At 34.2% G+C, this 25,660-nt stretch overlaps 1 protein-coding gene across 9 annotated transcripts in view; it reads right to left on the bottom strand.

The window, feature by feature from the left end:
- Positions 1-3,398: 3,398 nt before the first annotated feature.
- Positions 3,399-25,660, bottom strand: part of PRPF40A (pre-mRNA processing factor 40 homolog A) — a 54,149-nt gene continuing 31,887 nt past the window's right edge. For 3 of the 9 annotated variants that reach the window (XM_047085989.1, XM_047085993.1, XM_047085997.1), the window contains exons 7-26: positions 24,437-24,557; positions 24,149-24,202; positions 22,279-22,303; positions 21,223-21,597; positions 18,407-18,515; positions 17,934-17,998; positions 17,419-17,583; positions 16,562-16,670; positions 15,361-15,511; positions 14,479-14,612; positions 10,709-10,823; positions 10,445-10,548; positions 10,216-10,332; positions 9,758-9,895; positions 9,330-9,425; positions 7,114-7,200; positions 6,929-7,025; positions 6,776-6,837; positions 5,813-5,944; positions 3,399-4,447 (exon numbers count right to left, since the gene is read on the bottom strand). In XM_047085989.1, coding sequence (XP_046941945.1) covers positions 4,355-4,447; positions 5,813-5,944; positions 6,776-6,837; positions 6,929-7,025; positions 7,114-7,200; positions 9,330-9,425; positions 9,758-9,895; positions 10,216-10,332; positions 10,445-10,548; positions 10,709-10,823; positions 14,479-14,612; positions 15,361-15,511; positions 16,562-16,670; positions 17,419-17,583; positions 17,934-17,998; positions 18,407-18,515; positions 21,223-21,597; positions 22,279-22,303; positions 24,149-24,202; positions 24,437-24,557 — 2,349 coding nt within the window. In that variant the 3' untranslated portion in view covers positions 3,399-4,354. The remainder of the gene's footprint in view (positions 4,448-5,812; positions 5,945-6,775; positions 6,838-6,928; positions 7,026-7,113; positions 7,201-9,329; positions 9,426-9,757; positions 9,896-10,215; positions 10,333-10,444; positions 10,549-10,708; positions 10,824-14,478; positions 14,613-15,360; positions 15,512-16,561; positions 16,671-17,418; positions 17,584-17,933; positions 17,999-18,406; positions 18,516-21,222; positions 21,598-22,278; positions 22,304-24,148; positions 24,203-24,436; positions 24,558-25,660) is intronic. The other 6 variants (XM_047085990.1, XM_047085994.1, XM_047085991.1 and 3 more) reach the window with 3 other exon arrangements.

Genomic DNA, 25,660 nt, shown 5'->3' with positions numbered 1-25,660 from the left:
ATCTTCAGTTTAGTTGTAGAGAGGTAGGCAAGAGACCAAACCTACCAAAGTTTCAGGCAGGGTCAAAATAAAAGAATATTTATAAATAGCACATTTTCGATACCCCAAGGAACAGCATAAAAGGGCATTAAGAAATGGCTTTTGGATTCTGATTAGGCAGCCACTCTGTTTCAGACTATCAATGAAAACTGGGGTGGGGAGTTGTTCCCCTAAATTGCAAACCGCAATAGGCCATTATACCTGGGGCAATTACCAGTCATTAACAATAACAAGATGGCCTTGAAGCATAGATCCTATGGAGTCACAAAAGCAGTTTTTATGTAGCAAGGCTGAAAAGCACAGAAAATCTACTTAAACTTAAGGAACTTAGGCCAAGGAGACAAGCTAAATAAAATGGAGAATGGAGTGTGTAATTGGAGCCCCATTTTTTCACTTCCCATACCTCACGCTTTGTTGGAAACAGCCTGAAATAATTAGTTCTCAGTTTAGAATTTAGTAATTTTGTTGTTTCCAGCATGGCCTTTAAAGACTAATTCTGATCTAGCTAAATTACTACTTTTGAACTACTATAACTTATGAATATGAAAACTATGTTTTAAATCACAAGGGATTTCCTTTCCTACTCAAAACCACATGGAAGTAACATGTTCTAACAAGCTTTTGGAAATTTCTGTAGTAAAAGTGACAAGGTACAATCACTAGAACTTGTCCTCAGTGCATTTCGATTATGTATGTGGCTGTAGTTGTGGTTTAGATTATTGCATGATGCTTTTTCAAGCATCTCCTATAATGCAGAGGCTGGGTACATGGATATTGGGTAAATCAACTAAAATTTTACATCCATTCAATGTATGCCTACTGTGTGCCAGGCACTGTCTTAATCCACAGGATATAGCAGTTAATGAAACACAAATCCCTGTCTCCAAGGAACCTATCATTTAAGTCCAAACAATTGAAAAACTTAAGACCAAGGTAAGATTTAATAAAGATAAGAATTATTAGACTGAAATATGCTATTAAGCCTATTTAGAACACAGTTCTGTGAAAAACTACTCATGACATTTTGCTTTTCCTTTATGTAGAGTACAGTTTTTCCTAGAAAATATGAAAGAATTAAAATTGTACCTGGTACTGAGATACATCCCCAAGGGGAAAAGCAGCAGCCTGATTTAAGATACAAGGAATTAATGTGCTTTGCCTTATGTTGCTTTTAGAAATGTTTATTTGGTTCCTTAGTTTTGTACTTTACATTTAAATTACATAATACTCTTAAATATTCTATAAAGCATTCGTCACTCCTCCCTGGGCACTATTTGATTAGAAACCGTTCTCTCTCTCAAATAGCATCTAAACTATAAAAAAAGAAAAATCTTTATAAGGCTACCCCTTTCTGGATGCAGAGAAAAGTGGCTGCCTAGTCAGCACTGAGTTGACCATTAACACTGGGAGAAAACCAGGATCATCTAGACAAATGCTTGGTAACACAGGACAAAGGCCCTTTGAAAAATGATAATTATGGACCGTGTTTCCAGATAAACGTAGAGACATTTCAGCTTTTACATTTTCTTTACCAATGAATTTAGGCCTTACTCTAGGCCATTTTTATTTTATAGTTGTATGAATTGAGGCCCAATTAGCAAAAGTCAAGCTGTGACATTTTGATCATTTTCGAATTTACTGGGAGGCATAAAAAGTGAAGTTTTTATTGTTGAAAAACATGACTGATCTATATGCTGAAGCTCATATGGGTATTAATGAAATACTCTTGCTGTGTTAAACAAAAAAAAGGACCATTGCTTTTATTTAAAAGCATTATTTAAATAAATTTGGGAAAGTGTAAAGAATTCATCATACTGACTAAATTCACTTCATACAAATTCAATTTTCCCATATAGGAAACATCAAATATTTGAGATTCTTAGACTATTATGTTATTAAATATATTAGTAAATTTAATCCAATAATTCATTAATATTGATGTTACAGAGGGAAGAAAAACCCTCCTTTACCTAAGAGTCTGATGCTTAACTGAAAAGTATAAATTCCCCTCATCTGCAAATAAACATACTTCCATGTTTGAACACACGTTCCATAAGGAGTTTGAACAAATCTGTTTAACAGAACCAATATTCTAAGACATTTCAGGTTGTAGCAGACTGAAAATTTAGAAACCTAATCTAGTAAATTAAAAATATTCACAAAGAACTCTTGCTATAACAAAAGTTTCCATCACCTGTGCCTTCAGGGTTATACAGTATCTTTTTGGTAACTAAATTCCATTTGATGGGTTTGTTAAAGTAAGCAAGGATTATAGTCACTTCAGTTATATCTCTTAATAATAAGGATATTCTATTTTGAATTGCAATTTCAGTAGTTTTGTTTTTAGGTCAAATAATTTTCATGGATGAACTACAGAGAAACTTGAATTTGTATTAAAGGAATGTGAGGTGATAAGATAGTACCTCTAAGAAATACAGAAATCTATTTTGAGGACATGCTAAAACATATCAACAGGTTTTTATTTAAATAGAAAAATTAAAACTTAAAAAAAACCATCATTCATGGAATTAAAATTTTACAGATTCTAAATTCTCTTGTGAAACACCACTAGTACTTCTGCCAATATGATATGCACTTTAAAGATTTTACCACTGACTTCCATGTCAAGTGTTTGACATGATTAGTGATATTAACTATCATTATGAGACATTTGAAAATTAAATCTAGGCAACTCCCTACTGCCAAGGTTGTTATATGTTTTGGTTCTAATATACAATAAGAGACCAACCCTCAAGTAAGCAACTTCATTACTTCACATATTCTAAGGATGTTCTCATTTTCCACAGTCCTGTCAGTTTTCACAGCAGAAAAATGACTTGGCAGAGTAGAAACAACTTTCCCACCCCCTTTTTCTTGAGGCTTGAAATAGTGGGCAGGGATGGGAGAGTAGTCCTGGTCATTTCATTAGAATGGTGAAGGAAAAATAAGATGAACTTTTTGTTCTTCTAAATGCCAATTGAAATAGGATTGCTCCAAGTGTCCAAAATAAAAAAATACATAATGCCAAAGACTATGTGCTAATATTTACTTATTAAAAAAATCTCCTGCACTGAAGGAAAATAGTATAAATTACATTACCAACTTGCAAAAGTTAGCATGTAAAGAGTATTCTAGCTTCAAACCACTGCCTCTCTAAAGTTTTCTATAGGAAATTTGTAGATCAAAAACAAATTATAGGGGCTTCAAATGTACGGATTTATAATATTCTTAAATATTAAAAAGGTAAAGTAACCTAGCTATATGGGTAAGATGAAGCAAAATTTCAAGGATTTAGTATCTTGAAATGATAATACAATTTTCTTAGAGCTGAGTAGTTTAAGTAGAAATAAATACTAGTACACGCTAGAAGAGAAGGTTTAATAATTGATAAAAATGTACAAAAATATTCAAATCAGAAATGCTTTAGAATGTGTACCACGAAGTCAATACTTCTCAGTGAGTAGGGAAGATAAAAGACTTCCTCAATGAAAAAAAGCAAGAGAAAAGATTGGATTTAAAAAAAAAAAAAGACAACTGTTAAAGAAAATGTTTAAGTCAACATTGATTTTTGTTTCAGACAAGGATATTGCAACTATCACTTAAAGTTTGGTGGCACATTCTTTAGTAGGTCCTTAAGGCAAATATATTTAAACTAATTTACAATTTGATTTGATGTTATCTTTTTAAACATCACCTCAAAATAATGCCCTCACGACAGCCTTTTTAAAATGTACTCCGATGTTTCATAAAAAATAATGGTGGCTTTATTATAGTAGGTGCTCATTAGCACCACTATAGTTAAGGGTCTACCAGGTTTCCATTATGAACACCTATTTCTGAGTTCACCACAAAAGATCGTATCAGCTTTAACCAGTTGGGTAGTGCACAAAAAAGCAGTTTTGTCAGTTGCTGGTGCTTTTTTTGTACTACTAAATATCAAAAAATTTTTCGTTATATCTTCAAAATCCAACTTCTATAAAGTAAATCAAATCGCCTCATGACTTAGACTTCAGAACAAAGTAGAGACATCTGCAGTTATCAGTAAATTGCCACCTTTAATCCATCCTGCAGTGCCCTATGAAAGGGTCTCAGAAAGACAGTTATGACCGTATGAAAATATGATTCTTGATACAGAATCAAAAGTTATTTTCAATTTCCTTTGCTTTTATAAAGTCCACAATAACAATACTTAAATGCACTTTTTTTTTTCCTGTGATATAATTAAAACCCAGTGTTATTTCAATTGAACTTTAAAATAGAGTCCCTGGTCTGAATTAGACTTTAAATCATACTGTAAACATATATTTGGTATAATTTATTGATCATCATCCAGTTGCTCCAGAAGGGTCCTTCTGCGCTTTTCCAATTCCCCTTCACTCAGCTCACTGCCAGAAGTATCCCAATTCCCCTGAAAGACATTGTATACAATTACATTTAATGCCAGTGCTCAAAATATTAAGTAGTATTAAACCTTTTAAAACAAAAATCCAAAATTTATACGGATTCTTTTCCATAGCAACAAACCCATCACACCAGTTTAAGGACTGACCTCTTTTCCCAAAAGTCTACCAATGAGCTGCTCACTACTCCTTGGTTTATTAGGGGAGACAGAACAAACTTTTAACACTGGTTACTTTTCCTTCCTGTTACACCACTGAATATGAAACATCTTGTTTCCATTTAATGGGAGGAGGGGGGGGGTTCATTACCTAAGGCACTATATTCCTTGCTAATTTTGCAGATTCTAGGTCGCCTTATAAGGTGTTTTATATTACAGAAAAGTATTATGCTTTCAGGATACTATCCTCAGATAAACATTTAAGATTTATGAACAGGACAACACTAGGTTAAAAAGACTAAAAATTAGTATTTGTGAAAACCTTTAGAAAGTGGATAATTTACCTATTCTCCTTCCCTTCAGAGATTTCATTGAACTTACTACAAAGAAGAAACTATTGAGCTGCTTCACCAAGGATGTGCATTAGACTCACCAGGGCAGCTTTTTAAAATTTTTTAATGTTTATTTTTGAGACAGCATGCAAGTGAGGGAAGGGCAGAGCGAGGGGGGACAAAGGATCTAAAATGGGCTTTGTGCAGACAGCAGAGAGCCCAATGTGACTCAAACCCACGAGCCATGAGATCATGACCTGAGCCAAAGTTAGACACTTAACTGACTGAGCCATCCAGATGCCCCACCAGGGCAGCTTTTAAAAAGAACTTCTGTTATCAACTGAATCAGAATATCCAGAGGGAGGAGCAGGGTATTTATCTACACAGTTTAAATTCTCCACAGGTGGATTCAGAGACATTATTCCTGCTGAGTCCATAGTATTTGTGGAAAGAATGGCAAGGCTAAGAAGGCTTATGTTATTGTGCTGTCATATATGTATACGCACACACATATATATGGGAAACTGAGCAACTATTTATGTAATTTGATATTAAAATGTTAAGTTAGCCTTGTAGTTATCTCCTATCCCTTTGCCCTCACCTCTTCCCTCACAATGATTACTCCTAAAAGTTACTGGAATACTACCTTTTGAAACTGGATTTGACAGTAACAACTGTGCACACCTGGAGGGAGAACCCCAGAACTGAGTCTCATATATTCCTTAAAAAATCTGACAGAAAATGTACAGTGGTACTTCTTAGAATTACAAAGAAGACCGTATCCTTTCTTAGTGTGTTAAAATAATAATCATAGAAGATTTTCTTAGGAATATCCATTTTTATATTTTGAAAACACAAGTATGAAATAATTCTGAATGCTTACAGAATCCTTTCCAGTCTTTTTCTTAGGTGATTTGTGTTTTGATTCTGATCTTTGTCTAGTTCTGTCTTTTTCACTTTCTCGGTCTTTTTCTTTTTTATCCTTGTCTCGCTCAGCATCAGACTCTGGAGAGTCCTGTGTAAATGAAAAATAAAGTTAACATTTTGATGAAGATACCAATCATTTTTAAAATATCCCCCATATAGGTAACATATAAGAACATCCATGTATTATAGGGCATGTGTTCTTACTATGGTGAAATTTGGAGGGCCTTTTCTTTGGGAAGGATGACATTCTAATAAAGTAACATCATGAAAGAGTTTTACTAAATCAGAACAGAAGGCACACAAAATGGGATTTTATCTATTATTATATAAATGCAGACAAACATGACATTTTTTACCAATCCAGTAAAATGTTCAGATATGTACACAAGATGCTGTGATTAGTTTAATCATCTATTAGGATGACTGTAATATAAAATTCTCTCCTCAAAACTGCAACTGACAAGTAGTATTTAAAGTATACCGTCACCACCTAAATAAGTGGTCCTTAATTAAATACGTGCAAATTTAAGTGAGCAGCATGAACAAAAATAGCTCCTTAGGTATATCTTGATGCATATGTAAAATTAAGAATGAGGAGTAGAGGAAGCAGCCAAACATTTAAATCTGTGATTCTCACCATAGCTGCATCACATACATACACACTTGGGACTTTCTCTAAGATTACTTTAAAAAGCCAGAGTGGGAATCTTAACACTGTTGTGTGTGTATGTGTGTTTAAAGATTGCTAGAAGATTTCTAAGATAAAGATTAAGGTGAAGACAAACTATAAAATTCCTGAGTCAGGTGTCCACCTGAACTGTGCTGGACTGCACAGGACCAGACAGAAGAGTTCTGTCGCCACTGAACAAGTTAAGGGCTAATGCCTAGGTGTAGTATAAAAAATTAAAAACTTGCTTACAGATTTATGTCTCCTCTTCTTGCTTTTCTTCTTATGTTTTTTTGACTTCTTATAACTTCTCTCTAAGCAACATGAAAAGAAAAAAAAATGTCAGAATATGAGGACATACATCCCAGTGCCAATGATTCTAATCAAGTTAAAAGATACACTTACCAGATTCAGCACTAGAAGAATGTTCTGAAGCAGACCGAGACTCTGATCGCTGTCTTTTTTTCTTTGAGTGGCTGTCATCATCATCTGAATCTGACCCCTACATAATTAATACACATAATTTCATTCATAATGTTGCTAACAAAAAGTTCAATACACTTAGGGTGCCATAATATTAACTTCCTTACCGATCTAGAGCGGGAACGTTTCCTGTGATGTTTTTTAGATTTTTTAGAATGTTTCTTGTTCTTTGAATGATGATGTTGACATTCATGCTACAAGCACAGGAAGAATTTCAAAAGTTTACATTTACTTTAGACAGCAGATCATAAAGAATTTTGAAATGCTATACAAGTAATTATTAGAGTAAAAACCTCATTTGTTTTGAACAAATTTAGGACATACTTCCTTGCAACTGTGAAGAATTAGCAATGTTCTATTTGATCTCAATCATCCTTCCTGTGCCCACTCGTTTCACCATCTAAACACGGCAAAGTATTAATAAAGAAAGTGTCCTTGGGGCGCCTGGGTGGCTCAATTGGTTAAGCGACTGACCGACTTTGGCTCAGGTCATGATCTCACAGTTCATGAGTTCAAGCCCTGCGTCGGGTTCTGTGCTGACAGCTCAGAGCCTGGAGCCTGCTTCAGATTCTGTGTCTCCCCCTCTCTCTGCCCCTCCCATGCTCATGCTCTATCTCTCTCTCAATAATAAACATTAAAAAAAATTTAAAAATAAAATAATCTGCAGAGCAGTCCACCTGCTTTCAACAAGGATGAAATAAAACAGCATTTAGATAGTTTTTCTGATGAATCTGGCTTTGTTCAGCAAGCTAGGCTTGGCACCATGAAAAAGAACTACCTCAGAGCCATCCTTGACCTAACATGAACGAGGTTAGTCTCAGAATAAAGCAAAATCTATTCCTTTTTCTCTGCACCCAAAGAGCATTCCCTTCTAGTCAAACTCAAGACCTCCAAAGGCAATCTAACTCAAACACCACATGAAATCAGAAAAGGAAATCTTGTCTTTGTGGATTTTAACTCACTTATTAATGCTGCAGTAAAAGCTCCTTGCCTCCAAACTTACCTATGGCTTTGAAAATAATTATGCTTCAGTTTACAAGTAAGTAAAATAAAAAATTTAGCTCAAAAGGGAAGCTCCTTTTACTTTGGTCACTGAATGCTAATTCTTCCTCCTTTTGCAACTCAAAGGCTCAGATTACTGGGGTCCCAAAACTTATTCCAAAGTGACTGGCTCCTCCCTATGCAATCATCTTCAGCTCCATTTGAGAGCTCACCACTTTACTACCAGCATACATCACCAAAGAATCCTGTTCATGATTAGGAACTGGGGGACAATGCTAAGACACTAGCTACAGTAGAACTTCTCACAACCAATTCTATTGTAGCACTTGAGAATCTTGTTTGAATGACTCCGATGCCAGAAATTCTGACATTCTGAATTTCTTACAAGCTCCCAGGTAATGCAGATACTGCTGCTCTGAAACACACTTTGAACAGAAAAGATCTAGAGGCCTCTAGGACTAGATCGAAAGGCAGGTGAGAAATAAGAAGGGTGCACCGCTGTCAACATTGAAATTCATCAAGAACAAGAAATCCAAAGAAACAGTGAACAATTAAGTGACCTGCAGTACCCAACGACCACACCATTCAACACTCTAATGTTAAATAAATTCCAGCTTTCAGCATGTTATAAAGAATCACTTTACATAACTGCCAGGATAGGGCTGTTAAAAGCACTGACCCTAGAGTCAAACAGTCTGGGCTAGAATCCGTTCCCTGCAAATTACTTCTCTTTACCTCAGTTTGCTCATCTATAACTTCAAAGGGTTGTTGTGAGGACTAAGGTCATGTATGTAGTATTTGCAAAACCATTAGAACAATGCCTGGACCCACATAGGCACCAAATATGATTATTCAGCATTACTGGCCAATTTACATATTTACTATATATACATACCTACCTGAAATCTTCATCAAAATACTCTTATTCAGCTAATGGAGTAACTTACTACTTATTCCATAATTTTCCAGACTTCCCTGAACATTCAACACATCTAACATAGTGTAATATTGAAATGTGTGCTTAAAAAGCTGTTTAAGTTTTCTTTAGGTTTACCGCTCATTCTAGGAGGCTGCTAAATTGTTGCCACACAGAAAATATGAAACAAATATAAACTGTCTCTAAAACAAATCTTTATGACATGAAAGCTTAGTTCCTTTGGCTTAAAGGCAGTTTCTATGGAAAAATCAATCCTTAACCATCTTAGCATTACCTAACATTTATATAGACGCAGTATAATTTAAGAAACATACTTTAATCTTTTTGTTTATAGTTTTATGTATTTTGTAATAATTGATTCAATTATGAGAATACTAAAATTACCTCAAGCACATGCATAAAATCTTTAAATATTCGTTTTCTTTCAGACTCTAGAGTTATATCCTCAAATGCTGGCTCTTTTACAAATCTCTCCCGGATCTGAAAAATTCAGATATAAAATGAATACATAAATAACAAGAAAAGTATACCAACAAGACGAAAAAGAATCACATCAAGTGGTAACTGTGACAGCCTCATCCCCTCAAAATCTATTAGATTTCTTTTCTTCTGAAGTCCAAGCCATTTTTAATAAATATTCCTAAACGCAGGGTCTGAGCTGACTTTATACTTTGAAAACATTCTGAATATATTTAATTTATATACTATAAATAACTTTTTTGTGGCTATAAAATGAGAAGGGAATTAAAAATATTTTTATCTTCAATTGTAAAGGAAATGAATCATGAGAAAAATTTTACAATTATACATACATCTTCCCAGACAGCATCCAATTCTATTGGAGGAGTAGCTTGTTTCAACATACTCTTAAACGCAGATTCTTTTCGTTTCATCTTCCGAGCCTCCTCTTTTTCTCGTTCACGTTCACGGGCTTCTGCTTTTTCTAGTAACTTTTAGAAAATCATATTTAATCAGTTACAATAGTACAACTGAAATAATTCATTATTAATTTAAGCATTCTCCCATTATATATAAGTTACAGGCCAATTTATAATACCGATTAATTTGAGCAAAGGAAACTTCATCCTTATCTATTTTCTTTTACTTTACTCTGAAAGACTACTACTCAGTGAAATCCTACTCATGCTCCCTTATTTCAGTAGCCTACAGCTTAAATACTTCTGGCTGAATATATTAAAAACTGTACTGAAGTAATGGTTTAGAACACAAGTAAAGCTAGTTGTTTTTCATAGAAAAGTTGAAAACTTACACTATTGAAAGCCAACTTAATATTTCCGGCATCTAATGTGGTTGATCTTTTAGTTGAACTGATTATGGCCACGAAGTCTTCAAAAGTAGTATTCACTTCAACTACAAATCCTTTATCCTAAGAAAGAGAAATCTTGTTAACACTAATAATACATATAAATCAAAGGAACACAGTATCAATTTTTAAAATATACTGCATATTGACAATAAATAGTAAGTGTACTGTTTACCTTTAAGATGTCTTTTATGATCTTCTTCTCATCATGATAACGTGCTTTAAGATCCTCAACATAAAACTTGAAAAGGTCAAGTGCAGTTGATCCTAATGAAAAAACTAAAGAAGTCAAAAGCTAGCTCTAACCAAAGAGCTGCAATTACTTTTTTGTTTATAAAACAAAATAAAGCACCCCTCCATTCCCCAACACAACCACTTGCTTCTCTGGCCCATTCCAACTACTGTCATAACCATAAATAGGGAAAGAAAACAATCTCACCCGGCTGACCAAGCATATTAGTGAATCTGATGTCGGAACTAATTGTTGGATACAATTCCATCCAAGATGACATAGAATGCAGTTGTCCATGTTCGTGCAGTTCATCTAAAAATATCTGGGGAGGGAAAACCCAACAACAAAAACCCATTATACTGAAAAATCATCTTCAAGGACCTTAGAAATATTACTGTAACATGAAAACACTTTTATTAAAAAAAAATTTTTTTAATGTTTATTTATTTTTGAGAGAGAGAACGAGCGAGGGTAGGGCAGAGAGAGAGGAAGACCCAGAATGTGAAGCAGGCTTCAGGCTCCGAGCTGCCAGCAGAGCCCGATGTGGGGCTCGAACTCATAGACTGTGAGATCATGACTTGAGTAGAAGTAGACACTTAACTGATTGAGCCATCCAGGTGCCCCGAAAACACTTTAAAAACAATATTTGAAACTCTTGTACCAATGTATCCCAAATATGTTTAGGTACAAAGAATACTTGCTCTCTCATGGAAGTAAAATCTGCTTTTAGGCAAAAAACTCTTTCGCACTTCAAAGAAAAGGGTCTTTGAAAGGCTACATTATTTTTCCAAGGTTCAGTTTATTGTCCTTTAAGATGGACATTTCAGTTTAAAATATATATATAAAAGTTAACTTGAAACATTATTATTTGTATCTAATGATGTGGCTAAAGAATGTGTATGCATGTTGCCTGTAAAATACACTTTTTGTTTTTAGACACAGTGCCCAGTGTATCCTAGGTGTTTTGTTTTTTTAATTAACAAATGTGGGCCTGCCTCTAAAAGGATGTGTATTACTAAAGTGATACATACAGTAGTCTGAAGAACCAAAATTCAACCCCATATCCCATATTTGATTTCAAAACCTATTTCTTCTCTTCCATGTCAATTTTATATCTCAAAATTAAATATATGCTTATTCCAATTTGTTCATTATTATTTTTTTTTTTTTTTGATTTTCAGGGCAACATATTGAAAATTTTGTACTCAGCAATTTCCACATTTCCTGATTCCCCAAATCCATATGGAGTTTATAAACAATGTCTCCAAAGAACTATGCCCCACCCCCCTACAAAACAAATAAAAAAACAACTATGGTCCAAAATTCTGCTCCTGAAATTCCTACACCTACACTGTTCAATACAGTAGACCCAGGTCAAATGTAGCTTCTAAATACTTGAGATATGGCTACTCTCAATAGAGATATGCCATCAGTACATAACTGACAACGATTTTGAAGATTACCAAAAAATATCAATTTTTAAAAATACTGATCCCATGCTAATATTTTGGATATATTAAAGATTACTGAAATTAAAAAATAATACAAAAATCATATATGAGGCATATAAATTTTTACTGGCCACCAATGCCCTGAGGAAAACCAGACACCTCATCAATTACATTTTTCATCAAACAGGAATGGATGCAAAACCAATGTAACATGCTGACACCAGTTATAGAAACAGTAATCAGAAACCATAGCCATATTTTAGGCTTGACTAAAAGACCCACCTGGACTTTACATCAGGATTTCCCTTTTATATTCTCCAGTCCTAGTACTGACATAGTACATTCTATTTTCTATGACCTAGATTTCCTTATTTTTATTGTATTATTATTTTATCATACAGGTCTCTTTTTTTAAACTACTGCAAACCCTTCATAAGAGGCATTAAAAGTTCAATGGTTGCAGAAGAATATTAAAAGACTTAAAAATATGTTCTTCCCTTCTTCCCAGACACAAGGCTGCTCACTGAAAATGCAGGTTTTCCAGTATTATTTGTATCTAGTTGCAGCCATGTGACTAAATTCTTAGAAGCTGAATATGAAGAAGAGTAGAACTTCTACATCATCGGCTTTAAAAAAACAACTACAACAAACAAAAAACACACACAAAACCCAAAAAACAATTGCCCTTGCAACTTCTTCCAAGCTGAAATGTGATAAACTGGACAATATAGTCCTAATCATGCAAATAAGGCTAATGGGCTAGAGCAATTCTCAAAGCATGGGGCTATCACGTGGAAACCTGTTAGAACTGTAAATCCTCAGAATCCACCCAAGGCCTACTGACTCAAATTCCAGGGGTGAGGCTCAACAAATCTGTGGTTTTAAGAGTCCTATAGGAAACCACTACAATAAAGGAACCCACTAAGAGGAATAAATGTTAAGTTTTTATGGAATGAGGACTAAAATAATGCTATTGGCCATGGCATTTAAGATGGCTGATGAGCTTTGGCATGACAGTAAGAGTTTATTTAAAAGCCCTCTAGGTGGGGTGCCTGGCTGTCTCAGTAGAGCATGTGATTCTTAATCTTGTGGTTTTGAGATGGAGCCCCACACTGAGCACAGAGATTACTTAAAAAAAAAAAAAAAAAAAAAAGGCCTTTGGGTGATTCAGACGCACACTAAGTTGTTAGAACTACTGCTTTAGGGAACAGCAATGTACCCTGTGCTACACCACACTATTATCATTAAAGAAGAAATACACTTATTTAAGCCACTGTAACTTAGCATTATCTTAATACAGCATTTAATAGAAGAGATCCTATAGTTAAGACTGCAAAGATTCAAATTCTGGCTCCATTGTTCAGTTGTCGAATTTGGGTAAGTTCCTTCACCTCTATGAATTCATTTCCCTAACTATATAAATGGACATAACAAAAACAGTACCTACTCTTATAAGACTGTTATAAAAATTTAAGTGACTGGGGTTTCTGGGTGGTTCAGCCAGTTGAGCATCTGCCTTCAGCTCAGGTCATGATCCATGGTTCATGGGTTCAAGACACGCAGCTCAGAGCCTAGAGCCTGCTTCGGATTCTATGTCTCCCTCTCTCTCTGCCCCTCCCCGGCTCATGCTCTCTCAAAAATAAACACTACAAAAAATTTTAAGAAATTTAAGTGATTATCAATTTAAAAGGCATATCAGTAAGCAATCAATTAATGCTAACTGCTATTAAGACAATTACTGAGGAGCGCCTCAGTGGCTCAATCGGTTAAGCGTCCAACTTCAGCTCAGGTCATGATCTTGAGGTTCACGAGTTTGAGCCCTGCATCAGGCTCTGGTGCTGTTGGCTCAGAGCCTGGAGCCTGCTTTGGATTCTGCATCTCCCTCTCTCTCTGCCCCACCCCTCCTCCGCTTGTGTCTCTCTCTCAAAAATAAACATTAAAAAAATTTTTTTAAAGATAATTATTGAAATAGGTAATCTGGTGAAATATGGAACGCAAAAACTCATTACTCCATCTTATTCCCTATTAATGAGAGGATAAAAGTGGTATTTGGAGGTGAAAATGAGCCACTAGTCTATATAAAGGCTATACAATTTCAGTTTCTATGCACAGAATTATGGCCCATCCTCAAACTGTATACCCCACTGCATTCCTTCCCTACTGTTCTCTAGACACTAAAAATCAACTAACACTAATGAGTCATCACACCTATTTTGTTTTCAGTCTTCTCTCATGCTACTCCTCTTTCCCAAGTGAAATCTTAATCAGTTTATCAGTGCTCACCTTAAACAACAAATCTGCTACAGGCTTTTATGTTCCCCTGTCCTAAAATGGCTGCTTTCCTTAGGTGGATTCAAAACTAATTGTAGCACCTGAGATAAATGTGTACCAATTCTCAACAAAGCCTAAGTCAAAAGCCTAAGTTAATGATCTGGGATCAGGAGGTCTCAAATTTGTTTCTATCATTGTTCAAGCTCACTAACCATATTATGAAATTAAGCTAGAAAAGAGAATTTTGTAAATTACCTGAAAAGATTCTCTATTTTTACGCTGTCGTCTCCTTTCCCTTAGCAAACTCTTTTGTTTTTCTTCTTCTTCTTCCTTTTCTAAAGCTCGGATGTGTTCTTCAAAGCAAATTAATGCATCTTCTTTATCCATGTCTAGAGTTTTTTGAGTTAAAAAGAAATTAAAATGTCCAATATCAGTAAGATACACAATTTACATTAACTTCTTACAAATCCCAAATTCGCCTTTCCAAAACACTGTACTTAAAACTTGAATATGACTTGTCATCTAAATAGGAAATGTTTAGAAAAAATTCCTAAACACCCTCATTAAAAGATACCTTGAAGTTGAGGGTGAAATGAAGACCATGCACATGACATAATTAAGGAAAATAAAATGGTTACTGTAAAATTTGTCAGCAACATTAGAATTACCCAAAGAGCTTTTAGGCCTTACCCCAAACCTACTGAAGCAGGTTATTCGAAGGGTAATCCAGAAAGATGTAATTTAAAAAGCAACTATGTAGTCACAAAAAGATAGAATGTGGGGAAGCTTAGTATAGGATATTGCTAACACATTTTTTGCTGTTTGCAAATCTCTAAAGCCATTACCTCAAGGAGACAGTGTGAGTGAAATTGCGGTAATTAATCTGGTTCTTACTAAGTCACATAGAAAAGGTAAAAAATATTTCAGGTTTGATCTAGCACATATATATTTCAAGGATTATCTAATAAAGCTAATATTTTCTTCCTAAATAATGAAACTCAACTAGATTCTATTTGGAAACCAACAAACACTGTATCAGGAATGGACAAACATCTGTTCAGTTAGTGATCTCTAATAAAAGTGAGAATTCTTTGCTGTTGGGACTTTTAAAAAACTTTCTCCCGTCATTATTCTTACTCTGCAATTCCTCATCTTCTGCAAAGGTTGGATTATCCATCAGATACTGCTGTGCTTCAGACCACGTAGTAGAGTATGTTACATTAGCCATGTTGTCAAGTATGTTTTTTAAGGCTTCCCAATTTCTCTTTCGTAACTGCTTTGCTTGCTCCTAAATCAAAAGTATGAATACATATTTTGAGGTTCAAACAAAGTATGGTATCTGAAGTACAATCATTGAGGGCTTGTTTATTACAATCTGATGTCCCAATTTCATGTTACCCATTTATTTTAAATATCAACACTACCTTTCAAGTGCCCTTGTCAAAATGCTTAGCTTGGTAATTGCTTGCCTTCTATTTGTTTTTTGGGTTTTTTTTTTGCCTCTCTTCTAAGAAGCTGGAATCTGGAAACTGTATCTCCCCAACAACTCTATAAATCTCTCTTCCTATAACTATGCATTATAGACAAAGTCTAAAACTAAAGTTACTATAGACAAGACACACAGTAGGTAAATATTACAGTCTTTACCTTCAGTTATGTTCAAATTCTTGTTAACACATTTCTATAAATTTCTTAAGAGTGAATAATATACAACAATGCGTAATAAAACAGATACGAAGTGCTTTAAAACACTATCCTATAAGCACATTTTAGTGGTAACAATTATATATCACTGCTGTTCCTATAAAAGAAACATATAGATTATAAACAAAATTACTGAGTATTTTAAAAACTTAATGAATTTTAAAAAAAAGGTATCTTTCAAAGTGGGCATAAGACAGCCAATTCATAATAGTTCAAGTAATAGTTGGATAAACCTGTACCTACTATGTCCACATCAGTAACTACCATTATAGGAACTATTTTTTTTTTTAAAGCTTATTTATTTTTGAAAGAGCACGAGCGTGCGCATGAGTGGGGTAGGGGCAGAGAGCTCTAACTGAGCCGAGCTGTCAGCACAGAGCCTGACTCAAGGCTTAATCCCATGAACTGTGAGATCATGACCTGAACCAAAATCAAGAGTCGGATGCCCAACCAAATGAGCACCCAGGCATCCCAGGAGCTCTCCATTTTTAAACCTAACTTCTAATAAAGAGATCTGCAACACCACATAAATTGAATAAACAAAAAAATGGACAGGTTATAAAGTAACTCCTAATCAGAACGAAGAAACAACTTGTTTTATCTAGAAATATGAATAGCAAGGAGTGAATAATACCTTTTCTTTTTTTGAAAGAAAGAATAAAACATCTTCATAGATTTCAAGACGATCACGTTCTGATATTGCATTCCAGACTTCCATCTCTCCAAACATTTGCTCTGCTTTTCTAGTAAAAAAAAAAAAAAAAAAAAAAAAAATAGATGTTACTCTATATTGCTCAATAAAAATTAATTTGAGGCCAATTTTATGGTAAGTTTAAAACCACCCGATGAGCATTCTTTTCCACTCTAACTTCATGAGTATATTATACACAGGAAAGCTTCTGGATAATTAACAAAAAAAAAACAAAAGAGGCCTCCATTCCTCCCTAGAAATGAAGTGGATAATTCTAACTGAGCCATGTTTTGTAGTCAAAACTGTATTTCTTAGGGTAGCTACATGGGTAGCTTAGGGTGGCTACATGGACACTAACTGTCCATGGAACTAAATTATAGACATCAAAGAGTTGCCAGAAGTTTGGTTAATACATGAGATAGAGGACTATTTAAAAAAATGAAGAGTTCCTCACTAACAACTTTCTTGAAGACAGAGGAAAATAAGGAAGCATATATGGAAAATGAACTGAACAACTTACTGCAAATATGTTAAATCTCAATTTTTATAAGTAGAAAGAAGTGAAGCTTTAATTATTATACTCAGTCTACCTCCCCTTTTTAGTGCCTAATTAATAACTCAGTATGAAGTTAAATTCTACATTTAATTACTGATTTATCTTGTATCTTATGAAATTGCCACATTCAGTCATTTAGCTTTATTTAATGAGCATCTGCTTGGGATTAGTTACGGCATTTGGCAAAACATCTGACACAGTAACAATGCAGTAAACATACATTATGCATTTCTAAAAATCTTACTTGTATCTGGTTGTGGAAGTCATTTTCTCATGATTTTCAAGAAAACGCTGAAAGGATTCCTTAGCTTCTTTGTATTTCGATCTTGCTTCTTCTTTTTCTTCTTTCTCTGTCTGGACTTTGTAAGCATTAAAGGCCTGCTTTTTTTCACTCAACTTTGCTAAAGCACTGAATAGAAAAATACCATATAAGAGTAAATGAAGGCAGGATGATCAAATGTCAATGCTTTGGGAAAATAAATTCATTCACAAATTAAGAAAATTTCAGTAAGATATTAAAAATTAAGAAATGATTATAGAAAATAATTTCTACTTTAAAAAGATTCTAGTTTTCTCTGTGGCAGGGTGCTCAAAAATGTATGACAAGTTTTTTGGCTTTTTTTGGTTCATATCTGACATAGAACAATTGTTCTTGATATCCAAAATTACAGAAGACCATGAAAGTGAAAAGTTATACTATTTTACACAATTTTGAATTTGCTAGGGTTGGAAAAGTAAATAAGAAACTTCAAGTGTTACCTGTATCGTGGATCATTAATGATCATTTTCATAGCTTGTTCCCATGAAGCATTAGATGGTACTCGCTGAAAACCATTTAATGACAAAATCAGAACTTTGCACGAGTATAATAAAAGTCATACAACAGGAAATAAAACACAATACTCACTGCAAACATCAAGCACTTCCCTTTGCACAAGTTTAAAAGAGGTCTAATAACTTCATATTGAACCAAGACAAACCTTGGTATTATACAGACTAAAAAGAAAACTTAAAACTGATACTTAAACAGAGCATGAATAATTTTTAAGACTATTGATTAAAAGGTAAGCAATTTTTGTAAATAAAAAACATTATATCAAATATGGAGGTGGAATGTGCTGTGTATTACACTGTACATGATAGTTTTTTTTGGTGAAGATCAGTTCCACAAAAATATTCTTCAAAAAAGATTATTAGACAATAATTATATGTCACATAAAAATGTTTAATACCTTTTCTTTTAATAATTCTTTAAATGCTTGCTTTGCCTCCTCCTTTGTATTCCAAGTATAGGTCTTTTTTGCTGGTTGGCTTTCCTCCTCTTCTTTTTTGGGAGTAAAACTAGAGCGAAATTTAAACATGGTACTTATAATTTAAATATACATTTGCTTCACTAAGAAAAACAATGTTGTAATTATTTAAGCGTCTGTATGGAGATTAAAGTTTACAATTTTAGAAATAATATATTAGAACAATAAATTTGGTTAAGCGTCCAACTTCAGCTCAGGTCATGATGTCATGGTTCGTGAGTTTGGGCCCTGTGTCAGGCTCTCTGATGTCAGTGCCGAGCCTGCTCTGGATCCTTTCTCCCCCTCTCTCTCTGCCTCTCCCCTGCTCACACACTCAAAAATTAATGAACATTAAAAAAACACACACACAAAAACAAAAAAAAACTTATCCAGTGCCTTCATATCAGTGTCTTAATAACTAAATATTTGGCTAAGTGTGTACAAATATAAAAAAACATGTCGAGGATCAATAAAATCAGAGGGCAAACTACGCCTTATGTGCCAAATCTAGACCACTTCCTGTTTCTGTAAATATATAGCTTTACTCACGAGCTTGTATAGTGTTTATGCCTTACTGTGTGCTACCACAGCAGAACTGCATCACTGTGACAGACTTTATGATCCACAAAACCAGAAGTATTTACTCTTCGATAAGTTACGAAAAAATATGCCAAACACTGACCTCAAACAAAAAGAATTAACGTACCCAAGAATTACCAATTGTACTAGTATGGGGATCTTTATGAAATGCAAAGGCCATATAATTCTAACGTGTTCTTCCATATAAAGGGAAAAAATGCAGAGAAAACAAAAACAACTAAGTAGAATGCTTACGGGAAGATACTAGAACAAATACTAACAACAACAAAAAATATATTCACACTCTCTCAATCAAGTAACCTTACTTTGGGAAGTTCATTTAAAACTGTCAGAAACAGTATAAAGAGCTCAAACATTAAATGGTCTATACTGCAGTAATTAGATTATACTGACTTAGGAACTATAAGAAAATACTAGAAAGAAAATAAGCAGGAAATAACTGTCCCTAAAATTATGAAAAAATAAATTATGGAAAAATAAAGTATAAGAGATATAAAAAATATCAATCCTGGGGCACCTGGGTGGCTCAGTTGGCTGGGCGTCCGACTCTTGATTTTGGATCAGGTTTTGGATTTCATCTTGATTTTGGATCAGATTTGGATCTCATTGTTCTGGGATCGAGCCCCACATCAGGCTCTGTGCTGAGTGTGGAACCTGCTTAAGAGTTTATCTCCCACTGCTCATCCCCCACTTGCGCTTGCTCTCTCAAACATTAATAAAATATTAAAACAAAAAATAATACCCCAAAACCTAAATATCTATCAGAACACTGAAAATTATATTTATGTAAATATAATATGCCATCATCCAACATGATGGAGTATATGTCTTTACAATGTAGAAGACGTTAGATAGGTGCATAAAATAGATAATGCCCACATTTTTAAATGCACAGAAAATGGGCAGGAGGGACACCTGGCTGGCTCAGTCGGAAGAGCATGCAACTCTTGATCTCGGGGTTGTGAAGTGGAGCCCCATGTTGGCTGCAGAGAGTATTAAAAAAATAAAATTTAACAGACAAAGATGAAAAAAAAAAGGGAAAAGAATATAAATAAAATGTTAATTACTCTTTTATGCCTTAAATATACCTTACAGAGTCCTTTTTCAACTTCTAAACATCAGAAAAAATTATAAAGTTATTTTCACTTTGGGAAATGTTCTTGTAAATATTCATGATATATACAGTTGGGAGATGAAATCAATGTATTTAAATATTAAGATGGATGATCATGTTTGGAACTTGACATCATGGTTAACATTATTTTATGAGGACATCATTAAAGTCAAGAAGCATAGTACTTTTTGTATCTGTATAAAGCACAGCCATATGAAATTTTACCAGATTATAGCGAACACAAGTACATGTAAACTATAAATTGACAGATGCAGTTGTTTTGCCTTATTAAAAAGTTGTACCGATTTAATTACAAAAACAGTTTTCCAATATCCTACTGAATCTTTATTTTTGCTTACTTAATTTTTGCTTCTGTTTGTACACCAAACCATAGCACTTCCTTGCAGGGCTGTGCTAATCCATATTTGACTATCACATAATATGGAAAATCAGGGGCGCCTGGGTGGCTCAACTGGTTAAGTGTCCAATTTCGGCTCAGGTCATGATCTCACAGTTCGTGGGTTCGAGCCCCATCTCGGGCTGTGTACTGACAGCCCAGAGCCTGGAGCCTGCTTCAAATTCTGTATCTCCCTCTCTCTATGCCCCTCCCCTGCTCTCACTCTGTCTCTCAAAAATGAACATTAAAAAAATAAAGAGAGAAAATCAATAATACTAATCCTGTCTTTAAAATTTTATTTTATTAATATGGACTTTTGGCATTAATTCTGATCTAAAATGAAAGATTACTGCACATTATTGATATATCGTGATTACTAAGGTGCCTGGTAATTAAGAACTCCCCTTAAATTTGTGTCGCACCCTATATCTATAAATTCTGCTTCCTAAAACTTTTGAGGATTAGTTTTCCAACAGATTAAGAGCATGACCCCACAAAATTCAGCCATGAAAAGGATTCATTATCTAAAAGCTCATGTTTTGATGCTCAACAACCTTTTCAACACTTAATGGCCACCAAGTAAACTGGCGATTTCTAGTACTAATGAAGTCTGGTACTGATTTGCAAAAAAGAAGTCACTAAACTTACTCAGCTACTGCTTCCTGCTTAGCTGTTTCTTCTCCAGTATTACTGGATACTTCCATACTCTGATCCTGAACAGCAGGAGTACTAGTAAGTTGTGCTTGTTCTTCAGTTGAAATTGTTACTGTATTTTCGTTATCTACAACAGTAGCAACAATCGAAGTAACCTCAGGCTCAGGAACAACTGGAACAGTTCCACCCACAGTATTAGAAGCAGAGGTGGAAGCACTGGCATTGGCTGCAGCAGCAGCGGCAGCAGCTGCCGCTGCGGCTGCAACAACAGCGGCTGCAGCTTCTGCGGCAGCCATGGTGCTCATTGTGGTCGGAATTTCGGTTGTAGGAACTGGGGCTGTTGATGTTGTGGTGCACTCTTCTTGCTTACTATATGTTAAAAAAAACAAAAACAAAATTGGTCATCTCATTAAGTCATACATCAGAAAGCCTAACAACACTAATTTTTATCATAAAATCAAATGAATAAGAGAAACCATAAAAGGGAAAAAAGGCTGTATGCCAAACTATTAAGCTATCTAAAAAGACTGAAACCAAAGAATGAAACTGGATTACTCTGAGCAAACATTCGGGATAATTTATGACAGGGACTCATGAACACTATGAATTTCCAAAAGTCCATTAACTGTTTTCATTTACAAAACACCCTACTATCAGACTGCATTACAACATAAAATTTGGCCTATATCATAAATTTCTATAAGAACTTTAAATTTTATCCATTTTACATACTAAAAAAAGGAAGAGATATATAATACTTTATCCATTACCAAATTGATAAATCAAACCAAATCCTGGACTTTTCTATAACACAGTCTCCTTAATTCATAAAGGATGCAGTCCAAATTCAAACAATCACTGTCTAAGGAAAGTGTCATTTGTGTGTCTTCATTAAGTATCCCTTCCCCTTCCCCCAAATCCTCCAAAGACATCCAACCACCAGACCTAACATACTAAATACTATTTATTGTATAAAGCAAAGAATTAAACTAAGAATGTTATAGGAGATACCAAATTTGTAAATTGCACTGATATCCAAAAATTGCTTACCTGGTTTCTTCAGCTTTGATCATTGCTATTAAAGAGAAAAAAGAAAGTTACATGACATGGTTTTTAAATACAGTCACTGAAAACAAACTTTAAAGGGAGATAAGGAGAAGTTTCATACAATAAGATTTAATTTACCATCCACAAATACATCAACTTTTTCAGAGCAAATGCTTGCTCCAAAGTTCCAGGGTAGCAATTAAAGAATGAAGACAAATTTAAACGACAGCAGTTTTTAGGAAAGTTTCTCTGCACACTGCTACTTTCCCAAAGGCTGCTGGCTACTGCAAAAACTCCCTGAAAATATCTGTATAATTCTGGAATAAAACAGTATTTTTCTCAGAGATAAAACTATGTTTTGTTTTTTTTTTCAAAGATAACTATATTCAAAACGAGACCAAATTCATGTTATGAAATTCCAGCACATATATACTAGCACTGACAGGTAGATAAATAGTTATGCACACCAACTATTTGTAGTAGGGTTATATCAAAAATGAGCTTGGTATTTCTTACATGAGTAAAATGGGATTCTACCTATCTGCAGTATTATTATTATTATTATTATTATTAGCCAATGCTAGTGTGTAAGTTTAAATTGGGCTTTAAAGATTTGCATTCAATATTTTAGCTTTTATTCCAATTAACTTTTTCTTTATGGGTAACAAAAATATTCAGCTTCAGTAGAGAACGAGGCCCTCCACATAAATGATAACAAAGCTGAACTTAATTAAAGTATTTTAAAAATTTATTTCCCTTTAATGAAAATGATTTCTGAAAATACGTTTAGGATGGCTGACAAAACATACTAAAGGAGTCATCACCGCTAATATTAATGTTTTTTGGATACAATGATGATCTAAACCAATTATGTGACACAGGAAAAATGTAAATAGACTTAAGACCACAGTACCTTTAAAAAAATTTTATTGTCTTTACTTTTAGATGTCATTCTGTAGACATCTTTATTCTACACTGTATTCTACACTGTAGACTAATTATTAGCCCCATTTCTAAAATCTATTGCTTCTAAGCTGATAGTTTATGACACCAGATTCTACTAGAAGTGAGAGTAAAAGAATTAAATTTTCAATTCTTACTCTAATCTCTGCTATTTGAAGAACTAGGTTTTATATTAGGTAGTATTTCCAGACTTTCAGGGGTATTCTGAATAGCTGAGGATAATGAAAAACTCTCCCTTTGCAAGTAAAGCATGGCATTTTGTTTAATTCTCCCATTAACACACATAAAGGCTATTTTAATTTTTTTTTTTTTTTTTTTTACTGTTTATTTTTGAGAGGTAGAGAGACAGAGCATAAGCAGGGGAGCGGCAGAGAGAGGGAGACACAGAATCCGAGCAGGCTCCAGGCTCTGAGCTGCCAGAAGAGAGCCCGATGCGAGACTCGAACCCACAAACTGCGAGATCATGACCTGAGCCGAAGTCAGACGCCCAACTGACTGAGCCACCCAGGTGCCCCATATAAAGGCTATTTTAAAATGTGCCAAAATAAAATCAGCATTAAATATATAGTCTGACAATACATTAAAAAGATTTAAACTGATTAAGACTCAAGGTTCTTTGCTATCTGCTACATGAGTTAAGCCACCTATTGTATGTATGTACCAACACTCACAGCTGTATTTAGAAATACTGTACATGATGTCCTTACTCAATTTTCCAATAGTATATTAATGGCTTTAAAAATAAAAGTATTTTAAAAGCTCCAAGCTCATTTATAATATAACCCTTAAATGAATTCTTTGAATTAGAGATTTCTCACTGCAGATTTTTCCAATCATGGTTAGTGAACATTAGTAACATACTCTAAAAATGTTAAATAATGACAGAAAATGAATTATCAAAGCAGCTCACCATGCAGGTTTGATTTTGTAATAAGACTTCCAGCAACAATGGTATTCTGGTATCCTAGTTTCAGTGGAATCAAATCAAATAAAAATCTATTTAAAATCTATAGAACTGATATCTAGAGCAACAAGAAAATAAGAGCCCATAAAACTGTTATACCATTTAAAACGTTCTAATCATTTAATTTTTAAAAATAAGACCTGTGTTTGAACAATACTATTTATGAAGGATTGCTTCACTGTGAATGACAATATGTAAAAAATTAACATTAAAAGTTATATTTTCCTGTGTTACCTTCAAGATCCTCAAGTTCTTTAGGTTTGGCCCAGCGGGATTCTTTTGTTTGAGAATTATAATAGTAAGGCTTTCCAGAGTCAGATTTGTATTCCTTCCAGGGACATTTAGATAAAAGTTGCTGAAGGAAAATAAAAATCTTCAGTTAACAGTAATATATTTAGCATCACTCATCATTCACATCACTGTTTCACTAAATATTATCAATCTGTACAAATCAAACGCTTGTGAGATGATAAGCTACCAAATGTAGAATACTTACCAGGTGATGTTATTTGAAATGTTAAGCTACCAAATGTAGAATACTTACCAGGTGATGTTATTTGAAATGTTTATCTTTACAATAATACTGCAACATTCATATTATTTCAGATTTATGCTGTTACTTAAGGAAACTCACTTAAGATAATACACCTAATTAAGGGGCAGAGGCAAGATTCAAAACCAGGTCTATATAAATTTCAGATCGTATTTGCTCTTGCCATTTATACCCCACCATAGGTAAAATTTATCATACATATTTCAGAGCTTCTCAAATACAAATTAAAGTAGGAAAAACATAAATGCTAGGAAAAAAGCAAAATCTGGTTTAGCCTGCTTACATGTCAGTTTTATGGCTAATAATTTATTAAACCTATACGAACTCTCTTATGTAAAGAAACAAAGTATGATATACTTAAAACCTAATATAGAAAACTGGTTAGGGCGGCATGAGAATGCTACTGAAAACTTAACTTTAGACAGTGTCTTAGTAATATTTAATGATGAAATAATTGTCTACATTAGTACTGGGATTAAAAAAATAATTATAGTATCTGCCAACCTTCCATCCCAAGTGTTGCTACACACTGCATATTAGTGTGGTGGCCTAGAAAATATTTTTATCTGCTCAAATTCCTCAATTTAGAGGGAGAAAAAAATATATGCTGCCAACTAGGAAAAATCTCTAAGTATGGCTTGAAATGCCAAGTCAATTCTTACTTAGGACTCTTAATTAGTTCCTAATTAAACCACATGCTGTAATGCTTACATAGTTTATTCCTTCAATGTACCTTCCACATCTATACATTCTGAACAAAACTTGCAACATAAAATGAAATTTACATGCTTTTCAGGGGCTTTCTCCACAGAGACAGATAATTTTCAGCTCTAAGAGAAGGAAGCACTTGTATTTGTAATTTAATTCCATCTCCATTACCCCCAACCTCACTGGAAATTTTAAAA

Source organism: Lynx rufus, unplaced genomic scaffold, assembly GCF_022079265.1.
Source record: "Lynx rufus isolate CCGP_SWC_20201006 ecotype Redwood Valley unplaced genomic scaffold, mLynRuf1.p SCAF_2, whole genome shotgun sequence".
Classification (NCBI taxonomy): Eukaryota; Metazoa; Chordata; class Mammalia; order Carnivora; family Felidae; genus Lynx; species Lynx rufus.
Note: the sequence above shows the minus strand (reverse complement) of the source record. Positions and strands in the feature narration are given on the sequence as shown.